This window comes from Camelus ferus, chromosome 11 (genome assembly GCF_009834535.1).
Source record: "Camelus ferus isolate YT-003-E chromosome 11, BCGSAC_Cfer_1.0, whole genome shotgun sequence".
Lineage (NCBI taxonomy): Eukaryota > Metazoa > Chordata > Mammalia > Artiodactyla > Camelidae > Camelus > Camelus ferus.
Genome location: NC_045706.1, coordinates 498,337 through 509,475, shown reverse-complemented (window position 1 = coordinate 509,475; position 11,139 = coordinate 498,337). Strand labels below are relative to the sequence as shown.

General features: G+C 62.2%; 1 protein-coding gene across 1 annotated transcript in view; it reads left to right on the top strand.

Annotated features, from left to right (window-relative positions):
- Nucleotides 1–9,543: 9,543 nt before the first annotated feature.
- KNDC1 (kinase non-catalytic C-lobe domain containing 1) overlaps nt 9,544–11,139 on the top strand; it is a 54,888-nt gene continuing 53,292 nt past the window's right edge. Inside the window, 1 exon segment of the mRNA XM_032490592.1 lies at nt 9,544–9,737. Coding sequence (XP_032346483.1) covers nt 9,636–9,737 — 102 coding nt within the window. The 5' untranslated portion in view covers nt 9,544–9,635.

Sequence of the window (11,139 nt, the reverse complement as noted above, 5' to 3'; positions counted from 1 at the left end):
GTGTATGCGTGCGTGTGCACACACAAGTCTGTTGTGTGTGGGTGTGTGTTGTGACAAGACGTGCAAGGGTGGGAACGTACTTCCGTGTGTGCTGTGTTTGTGAGTTGGGTGGTGGGCACGTGGATGAGCATGTGTACGCGTGTGAGTGTGGGTGTGTAGTGTGCCTGCGTCTGTGCCTCGTGCGTGGATCGCAATGGCTGTGAGCACGTGTGAGTGTGCACATGTGAGTGGGGGGGTCTGAGTGGTACATGTATGTGCAGTGAGTGCACGTGTGTGCTGCGTGTGTGGGCCCTTCACAGAGCAAGTGCGACGCCCCCAGCCATGGCCTCGCTGGGCGCACCTCTCTAACTTGCGGGTGGAGGCCCGGTGGCCGCACAAGGGCCTTAATCAGCCCTGAAGACTCAGGAGCAGGAGCAGGGACAGGGCCTCCTCCCAGCGGTTCCGCGAGGACGTGTCGCCATCTGACCCGAGGGTGGATGGGCGCCCGCTGCCTGGCCTGGAAATGCAGGCACGGCCAGCACCATGGGTGCAGGGAGCCTTGGCACCATAACTGGATTAAGGGCACCCCGAAGACCCCCTGACTCCTGCAAGAAGCCTGCTGAGCCGCCTCTGGGAGCCCCCGCCCCGGGGCTGCTGGTGTCTGCACAGCCGGGTCAGCGGTGGGTGGGTGCTGGACCGGGGCCCGGGCCACAGCTCTGCTCCTCATCCTGCCTGCCTGGCCCAGCTCTGAGAGGCCCAGACAGTCGAGGAGAGCCCTGGACTCCAGGAGCCCCCCGGGAACAGAGGTCAGCTCGGAGGAGTGAGCGCCAGGCGGGAGGGTGGGGCAGGCAGAGCCCAGGAGTGGCCTCCGGGGGGCCCTCGGGGCAGGATTCCATCCGCAAAGGCTGCCATCCAGGGGGCTCACTCATTGTACTGGGCTCCGTGCAGGGTGAGGGTGACAGCCGGCAGTGACTGCAGCTTTGGGAGGCCTGACCTCTGCCAGCCCGGGGGCCCTGGCAGGTGCACAGCCCCACATGAGCGGGCCACGTCTGCCCCATGGGCACCCAGTTCTCGTCTGCAGTTCTGCCCCTGCCCCACGACCCTCGGAGCCTCTAGGCAGGGGAGGGGGTGCTGCCAGGCCTCTGGCCTCACTGCTGCTAGCAGCTGGACGTAGGCTGACCAGCCAAGACAGGCCTGAGCCCAGGGCAGTGGGTGTGCGTGCTCTGGCTCTGAGGACGGCCACTCCCTCCTGGGGGACCACTGACCAGCCTAGACAGCCCGGGTTCATCTCTGACCAGAGGCTTCGACAGAAGCTTTCACTGCATGATTTAGCATCAAATGGGCACCTTCGGGTCCTAATGCTGCCTGTTAGGTCCAACAACAAAGAATGTTCTGGAGACTGCAAGCTGGGGGGGGAGACTGGCCCTGACAGAGACCAGCTCTGCATCCCCCAAGAAGATGGGACAGAGGGGACGGGGCAAGAGCACAGGGAGCGGTGCCATGGGAGCCATGCCAGCTGTGGGGGTGGGGGATACGGTGCTGATGGGCACCTGGAGAGGCCAGTTGGGGGTGGGGAACAGAAAGGTCAAGTTGGAGGGTCATGGGGACCAACTCTGAGAGCTCTGGTCACTCAGGAGGGTGGGCGCCACAGGAAGGGGCGCACAGGAGGCCCCAGCATGAGTGAGAAGCGCATTCCCCAGATGTGACCCTGTGGCTACTCCTGGGAGGCAGGTGTCCATCTCCCAGTGAGGCAGGTCTGCCTGCAGGCATGAGGGTGGGCGGCAGGAAGGCTCCCACTTCCAGCTCCACAGGGCGGCCCCTGAGGGCCAGGAGGGAGGGGCTGTTGGATGCAGCTGGAGCAGATCTGAAGGCCTGACATCAGAAGTGACCATGTCCCTTTGTGGATCAGAAACCCGGTGCCCGGGCAGGGAGCGGGGTGGGGAGGTGCAGGGAGGGAGAGGACCTCTCCGGAGGACAAACAGGGGAGAGCTGCAAAAGCAGGAGGACTCCCCACCACTGGTCCACTGCTGAGACCACCTCTCAGAAGCAGGGAGTGGCATCAGCAGGGCACGGCCAAGGGCAGGGGGACCAGAGCAGAAGGCTTGCGGCTGGGGGCGGGGGGCGGCGGTGCCCGGAGCCCCAGCCTGGGGAGCGAGGCGCTGTGGGGTCCAGCAGGAAGCACGGGCGGAAGCTGTGAACTCCTCGAGGGCGGGCTGAGTGAGGCACTCAGTGCACAGTCTAAGGGGCACAAAAACTCAGTAAGACGAGTAATGTGACATAATGTTTTTAAAAACCAAAATTGCTGAAAAAAAATTCATAATGACCAGCATCAAAATTGGAAGTGGAGGCAGAATCAGTGTGCCTGGTGGTTCCCCTGTGGCTTCAGGTCCCGCATGGGTGTTGGGGACGCCGGGCCGACATGCAGCTCAGATGGACAGTCCACGTCCAGCATCCGCCGGGGCCCCGCCAGAGCCCACGGCCAACATAGCTCCAGGGAACAGCGACAGCAGGAGTGACCCAGAACCAGGAAAGGCGGGCGCAGGGGTGCTGGGCACACTGGAATCCACTGCAGACAGAGGGCGGTTTCCACTTACCTCTTCTACCACAAACACTCAAAACTAGAAAACCAGGATTGCTGAAGTTTGAGCAGGGCAGCTGGAAGCTTCCATTGCGCTGGCTGCATGGCTGGGACCGGAGGACAGGCGTGCGCACCACACTCCACAAAGTGCTGCCACATCTGAGCTGGGGGCCCATGGAGGGTGTGCAGCCCTGTCCAGCCCCACTGCGCGGGTCCCGGAACCCTCCCAGAGTGTAGACGGAGGTCACACGGACAGCAGCCAGGCCTCCCCCCCGCACTCCCGCCCACCTCAGTGCAGCTAGCTCACACGTTGGGACTCGTTCAGTGACCGGCCTTCCCTAGCTTGTCGCCCCCCCCCCCCCACTTCCAGCTCAGACCATTCACGCTGGACGCTCTCCAGTGCCCCCCAGCCCCTCCGGGCACACCCAGGGCCCCTTCACCCTAAAGTCTCCACCCCCTGGCCTGCGCTCTGGTCTCTGCAAAACCCTGGTGACCAGGCAGCCCTAGCCGGGTGCCGTGCACGCAGCACCTGTCAAGCATTCAGCTCAGACTGGCGAGCAGTCTCGGAGAGGCCAAGTGACTTGCCCAGCCCCACACAGTCAGGATGGGCAGACCCACTTGTCTCCATGTCCCACTCCCCCGGTGTCTCCCTGGGCCCCACAGCATTCGCTGCTGCACCAGGTGAAGGAGGGACAAGGGGACTCATCCGTCAGCTGGGGACCTTCTCTGTGTGTCACCTGTGTGCCAGTGTCAGTCCCAGCTCACTGCCTGCTGCCCGCTGCAGCACACCCTCACAGCTCGAGAGAAGTTGGGAAGCTCTGGAGACCCCGCTGACCACCAGGTGGGCTGGGAACCCGGGGAGGGGCCCACCCGGAGCCACCAACGCCGAAGGAGGTGGAGGGGCGCCTCCCAGACCAGGGACGTGGCTTCGAGTGAATTCTTAAGGTGAAGCCTCCTTCGAGGCCTCCAGACTGAGGCCGTGGGGTAAAGACAGCGAACAAGTGAAGAGACGGTTCTCTCATTTGCTGCAAATGCACCAGAATGGGCGGTGAGTACAAGCGCCTGGGAAGGGCCGTGAACTTGCAGAATCCACTTCACCAGCTGCCGAAACGTCCTGAACGGAGAACGCTGGCCTCGGGCTCTGGGGGAGGGCAAGGGCCACCCCCAGCCAGCAGAGGAGGTCACGGCCGGCAGGCCCCACAGGAGCCCGGGGAGGAGGACAGGCCTGAGCTCCCAGTGAGGGGAGGAGCCCGTGCGCCGGTCAGACACTGGGGGACCCGGACCAGTGCGTCCCACAGGGACTTCTGGGAAAAGGAGAGGAAATAAGCCGCAATCAAAGAACAACTCACGGTGGAAATCAGAAAGTATTTTGACTTGAATGTTAAGGAAAATATGGCGCATTAGACCTTGTCGTTTGATCTGAAAAGTTCTCCCCACAAGAAAAGAAAGCTGTGCCTACGTGAGGGGCAGGTGTTAACCGGACCCCTTGCAGGGGCCATTTTCCAACACACACAAACATCAAACCATTATGTTGCACACCTGAAACCGAACAATGTCGTTATATGCCAATGGCACTTCAACTAAAAAGGTTTTAACCTTGTCTTGCTAAAACTGTGCTTAGAGAAAATGCATAGCTTTACATAAATTACATCTGAGTAGGAAAAAGATGACAGTGAGCTATGCATCTATCTCAAGAATTTAGGAAAATAATAGTAAATTAAACTCTCCCCCAAGTCCACCAAAAAAAATAGTAAAGAGAAGGAATTAACAAAGTAATGTATTATTTGACAGAGTTGCACAGTCAGCATCACCCTGGCAGACCCGCCGGCGACGAGAGAAGGAGCCGGCAACAAGGGGGGGGGCTGGGGGTCACCGCAGACCCACCGACACCAGCGAGGTGCAGACAGCGTGATGCCTGCAACTTCCAGCCAAGCTAGGAAAGCACAGCTTCAGGACCCTGACGTAAGAAAGGGTAGAGGCCGCTTAAGAGCTGTGTGACCACTGGAGACCCGAGCCAGTTGCCTAAAGCCTTCCCGTTAAGGGAGAGCCTTGGGTCCAGGTGGCCCGACCGCGTCACCAGAGAACTCCACGGACGTTTGAGAAAGAAGTCACGTGGCTTTTACAGGGTCCCTTCTGGAGAAGGGACCCCCAGTTGTTTCATGAGGTGCACGAAGCTCGCTCCCACAAGGACATCGTGAGAAAGACAGTGGCAGCCAGTGGAAGTGAGCGCAGCGGTCCTTCACAGAAGCCGGCCAGTCAGCTGGAGAAGCGCCTGCCGGGGAAGCAGAAGCAGCGTCTCAGTCAGGTGATGCGCCCCCGCCTGAGCAGGGGGCTGTCACCTGCTGCTCAGTCGTGATGCTTCAGCAGGGCGCTCCTCTCTCCCTCGACGTCATGACTCACAGCTGTCGGTGCTTCCCGCAGCCCTCTTCCGGGGCCTGGGGTCCCGCCCTCCGTGGGCTGTGACGCCCCTGGCTTGGGGTCGGCTCCCCCACCAGCTGACAGTCTTGCCTGCGTCCTGTCTCTGTCCCCAGAGCCAAGGCGCTCGGAGGCGGACCCCCAGCCACCGAGTCCAGCTCTGAACTCCAGGCCGAGACCGCACCTGGATGTCCACCAGGACAGCAAAGACCACCAGTTGTTGGGGCGGGGGGACCCCCGCAGTCAGGCTTGGGGAGGCAGGTGGTTTAGCCTGGGGAGCTCACACTGTGATGCCATCAGAATCACACAGTGCTGGGATGGAAAGGTGGGGAGGGGGTTAGAGACGCAGCTCCTGACCAGCCACTGGTGGTGGTGGGGTTGTCCTCAGGGGCAGACAGGAACAGGGTCCCCTCCCTCACTCTCCCCACCTCTAACAGGGGCCCTGCTGGCTCTGTCCACAAGGGGACCCCAGTCTTGCTCATTCAGGGGTGAGACTTCGCATTTGGAGTCTTTGCTCCCAATCAGGCCTGTTACAGGGCGGAGCAGCTGGACTGGGGACCGTCATGCGTGGGGTACCTCGGCCCATCCCCCAACACTGGCAGGCGGCCCTGTGGCCAGAGCAGGTGCCCGGGGCGTGTGGAAGCAGGGGACGCAAGCCCTCGGCCCGTCTGTGTCACCTCCTGGGAACGGTGAGCTCACTCTCGCCAAGCCAGTGACTTGGTCGCACATTTGCGTTATTACAACAAGGAGCAGCAGATCCACGTGATGTCCTTGAGTGAAAGGAGGAGCAGTGCTGGTCGGGCCCTGGGGAGGTGGGGCCACACGGTCACTTCAACGGAGAAGATGTGCACGGGACCGAGTGCAGACATCAAGGGCCCATCTCAGGGTTGGAAGGCAAGACAGGGCTTGAGGTCCCTTGGGGACAGCAACTACAGGAGGAGCTTCCACCCCTGGGGAGGGCTGCTAGGACCCAGCTGCCTGCCCCGTCTCAGGGGAGAGCAGCAGGGGAGGGGCTCCTGCTGTCCAGCGCCCTCACAGCCCCAGGGAAGCCGGGCAACGCGAGGACCAGCCGAGTGTGCAGAGACCAAGGAGCGACAGGGCAGCTCGGCTCGCCCAGCAGAAGCAGGTCAGTTCTAGGTCCTCGTGTGCTCGTTCCCATGGTCAAAATATTTCCATACTGTAAAATGAGCCTTATGGTCACCAGAAACAAACAAAAAATTTAAAATACTTATTTAATAAATATTCAATTTATTAAAACCTTACGCACGTTTTTTGGCAAAGTTTATCGAGGGTCTACAGAAACTCTCAAGCTTAAAAATCCATCAGAGGAGGGTAAAATTCTGGCCGGAATTAGATGCCTGTAATGAGTTTCAGGAAAATGTTACGATGGAGACTTCTGACTATTAAAAAACATGTTTATGTGTTTTTTCCTAAGTGATTGATCGTGGGTATCAAAACCACTTTGGTTTTTAGCCTTTCGGATACATTCACCAGAGTGACTAGCAGCTTTATTTCAAAATGTCAGTAATGATACCACACCAGATACTACACTCTTTGCGATTATTTACATTTTTTATTTTTTGAAAAATGTAGATGTCAATTTCAAAACTTCTAAGTGATGTGACAGCTTTTCAAAATTCTCTCGAAGAAAACGGGTGCCAAGGCTTTGAAACCCCGCTCCCCCGCGGAAGAAACAATCCTGTCGTGGGCACTGGCCAGGGGGGAGACGGGGGTGGGAGGGCTGAGCCTGGGCATGGAGGCGTCTCAGGCTGGGATCTGCATGGAGGCAGAGGTGGATGCAGAGGGGGGTCCTGGAGGAAAGGGGTGGAGCAGGGAGTGAGGCAGCCCACCAGGGAAGAGCAGTAAGAAGACTGGGCTATCACCAAGTCACGGCCTTGGCTGTGGAGCTGACCGTGTGGCCAGGAAGCCTCTGCAGGACTGACGGCTCCTACTGGGGAAAAAGGCTTGCTCACTGGGCTTGTGCTGGCACGTGGGTGGTGGGGAGAGGCCGGCACAGAGGCCGGAGTGAGGGGCCCCTCCAGCAGTCCGTTGGCGAGGACTCTTGGCCCTGTCCGGAGCTGAGCGTGCAGTGCACTTCGGGCACATGGGGCTGCTTGGATTCCTTGTGCCATCTGTGCCGACTCGTCAGCTCCGGCGTGGCCAATCCAGATCTGCTCTGACCTCAAGAGTCAAGCCCTCGTCCCCACACTGAGGGCGTCCACCAAGCCTGAGGCCCTAGGACCACACCCTTCCGCAGAGCAAAGCTCACCCTGAATGCAGGCAAACACGCAAACACACAGTGAGACTAACAAAGCATCCAGCATAAGGTGTGTGTCACTCCACTGGCCACGAGCTCTTCAGGGGAAGCAGGTGGGTAGAAGGCAGGCCAGGGTGGCCCCTGCCCAGTGCCTCCCATGGGCTCCGTTGGGCCCTCCCTGCTGGCCCAGGCACCCTGGTCCCTGCTTGACCCAGGAGCTGGGAAATGCCCACTGAGCGCGTTTAGGCTATAACAGCCAGCCCTGACTCAGCTGGCGTCTGCAGCCCGTTTGTTCTGCCTTTTGCCCAAATTGGCTGTACCTTTTCCTGAAGCAGATGCACCACTCAGCCCAGGAGCATTTGCCGTGAGCCGGCTCCTGCAGTGAGGGGGTTACCTTGGCCCCGCACTCAGTCCTCGCCGGAGACCGGAGAAGCATATGACAAAGCTGACGTCCTCCTCTGTGCCCCACAGCCGAGGCCCCTCAGAGGGCACCTAGGCTCAGTGGCAGGTAAAGGACGTTGAGGCCACACTCGGGCTTTGACAGCCTTCGACACCAGCCCTGGACAGAGGGAAGGGGCAGGCCCACCCAACAGCGCCAGGGCCCTGCAGCCAGGACACTTAGTTCCATGGCCCCAGGGTCTGAGGACAGGGTGCAGCGGGAGCCCCAGTGTCCTGGGGCAGGGCCTCCTGCCCTGGCTTCTGACGCTGCCCACCAGTGGGACCCAGACACACGTCTTGAGATGTATTTTCTCCAGCTGCTGCCCTCCCCACCCACCCCTGCTCCCAGCTCCCAAGCCCCCAGACCCATTTCTTCCTCTGGTGACTGGCTGGCTGCCCAGCACCCTGGCCACCAGCCTGACGCCTTGCTGCCCGCCTGCTTCTCCTGAGACCTGGCTGCTCTGGCCCACACAGATGTCACATCCCAGGGCCCGAGGGCCACGAGACCTGACTCAGGACAGAACAGGTCCCCCACACCTCTGCACTTGGCAGGGCCTGTCGCAGCCAGACGCATTCACAAGGGAGCATTTGTGGAGTGTCTGCTGTGTGCCTGGCCAGGCTCGGCAGTGGGGACAGGGCTGGGCGCTCAGGGAGCTAACAGCCTGGCCACAGTGCCTGCTCCCTGGTGGGTGCTATGACCCACAGCTCCGCCCTGCGTACAGGGGACCCACCATGCCTTACAGGGTAAGGAGATCACCATCCACCCTCCTGTAGAAAAAGTGGGGCATGTGCTGCCTGGCCCCTTGCAAGGCTTCAGAGAAAGAACCCTGGCTCTTTGCTTCACTGGGCAGAGGGGCACCCTGGCTCTTTGCCAAGCTGGGGTTGGGGGGTCCTGCTCTTCGCCCAGCCACAGGCCCCAGCTTGGGGCAAGGCTTGCCCCAGTGCTGAGGAAACCCAGCCAGTGGGCCCTAATGGGGTGGTGAAGGGGTTAGTCGCCGGCCAGCTGGGCTGCCAAACTGAAGGAGACATTGTTCTTTTCATTTCCTTTCCACAGCCAGGAGGCCCGCTGGCGAGGTGCGAATGAAGCTGTAATTGCAGGTCCCCAAGTGTCATCCATGGGGCTGTAACTCAAGAAAGGTGCAGGCCAGACCCCAACTGCTCAGAGGGGTCCCCTCCCCGATCCCTACCTTCCGGGCCCCCCCCCCCCCCTGCTTGGCCAACACCCGCCCCGCCTGCCTGGCTGGCCTGGGCGCCTCTGCAGCCCCCCCCCACCTCCCCCGGGACTGCGGCAGCCCCGCCCCTCGGCCAGGAGGGGGCGGGGGCAAGGGGGACCCGGCTGAGGGGGGACGACCCGCCCTGCACTCTCCTTGGGGTGGGGAACAGCCCTCCACCCGTGTGCCCAGGTGGGCGCCGGCAGCAGCCTGCAGCACCACTCCGCTCGGGAACACCGGCCACAAGACTGGCCCCGCCCCCAAACGGTGCCGCCACCCCGCCCCGTGCATTTCCCCCCCATTCCCCAGAAAGCGGCCAACGCCCCCAGGGACGAAGTCCCAGAGAACGCCCTCGGAGCCCCTCGCCGTCCCCAAGCGCCAGCCAAAGTGAGCGCCGCCTTCCGAGAGTCCGGAGCCCCCCAGTCCCGCGCCCAGGTGTTCCCCACCCCCGTCCCCCGCTCGGGTGACACTGCGGCAGCGCACGCGGGCGGGGCGCACCGGGGGCGGGGCGGGCGGGGACCGCGGGGGGCGGTGCGGGGCGCGTTGCCATGGCGGCCCTGCGCGCGTAGCCAGCCCGGCTAGCTGAGCCAGATCCTCGCGGAGCCAGCCGGCCGGCCGGGGGCGGAGGCCGCGGTGGGGGCGAGGCCAGGCGGGGAGGGGGCGCCGGCTCGGCGCAGATCTCGGCGGTCAGTGCGCCCCGGGCGAGCGCGGCGGCTCAGGCGGTGGCCGAGCCTGTGGCGCCGCCGGCGCTCCAAGGATGCAGGCCATGGACCCGGCCGCAGCGGATTTTTATGAGGAGGACGGCAAAGACCTAGACTTCTACGACTTCGAGCCTCTCCCTACTCTGCCAGAGGATGAGGTAAGCCCCCGCCCCATGGTGGGACCCCATCCCCCACGGAGGGTTTCGCAGAGAGCTCCCCCCTCCCCGGGAAGATGCTCCAGCCTCCCCAGGCCCCCGGCCCTGGGCCAGGTCCTGGCAGCTGTTCTCACCAACCCCTACCGGCCTTTAACATTTTTGCCTGGAGGGAACAGGACGCCAGAATGCCACATGGGACAGCAGCCGGTGGGCTGGCACTGCAGAAGTTGGCGCTCTGCGAGGGTGGGCTCCCGATTACAAATGCTGGTGGGTGAGTGTGGAGGTGGGCTTCGGGGCAGGAGCAGAGCATGCCAGCGCCCTAGGAGGTCAGTGGAAGGCTCCGGGCAGCAGAGCCCAATCAGGCCAGACTGCTCAGGAGCGGGGGTGGGGGTAGGCCCCCCACGACTGAGGGCTGATTCTTGCTTCCTGAGGACAACAGTAGCCTTTGGTCAGGAGCCCGAGTCCTGAGGCTGCCCTCTCAATCTCAAGAGCAGAGGGGCTGGGTCTCTGCCACTTGGGGCTTCCGGCCACTAACTGGGCCAAGTGCCCATGGAGCCAGTTTGCCTGCGACTCCATCAGAGAAGCCGTCCCCACTGGCCTGGGCTTGTCCCTGCAGCTGAGGCAACCCTCCAGTGCCCCATAGGCTGTGGGATGGGGTCTGATGAATAAACTCCGTGGCCCCTTAAGCAAGACGGTCTCCCCACCAGAGGTGGCCCCCGGAGGACGCAGCTGCTCCCAGGAAGACCCTCTGGTCTCCCAGGGCTGTGAGGTCTGCCCAGAGCACCCGCCACGCCCACCGTGGGCACAAGCCCCCATCTGTTGAGGAGTGCTGGCGCCGTGGGGCCAGTTAGCAGGGGCTGCGATGCTCCCCTCCGAGCGGCGAGACCCCCCACCTGCCCATCTGGGCCAGGCCTCCAGCGAGGCAGCCCCGGCCAGGCCCTCCTGGGCCGAGGGGCTTCGTAGCGCCAGCATGCCCCACCCCCACGTCCCTGCAGGGCCGGCTCTGAGGACGGATGGGCTCATGCTCTAGGAGCGGTCCTTCCAGGCTACTGGCGGGGCCGCTGAGCCAGTGCCCCAGGGTTTCGTGTTGCTCCCCCCGCCCCCCAGAGTGGCCTGGATTTGGCGAGAGAGAAGCCTGCAGAGAGGAGAGGCAAGGAAATAAATAAACCTTTGGATATCTCCATGGCTCTGATGGAGAAAGAAAGGGTGCTCCCAGCCCACAGCCTTCAAACGTTTCCCCAGAGGACGAATCTCTGAAGTATCTGTTGGAGGACTCACCTCCCACCCAAGTCACCATCCGAGGCAGACATAGAAAGTGGCTCCTCCCTCGGAGCCTCCCTGCATCCGCTTCCCCACACTCGCAGGGCCTCCTCCATGCCTGGCACACCGAGTCAGTGATGGTGCC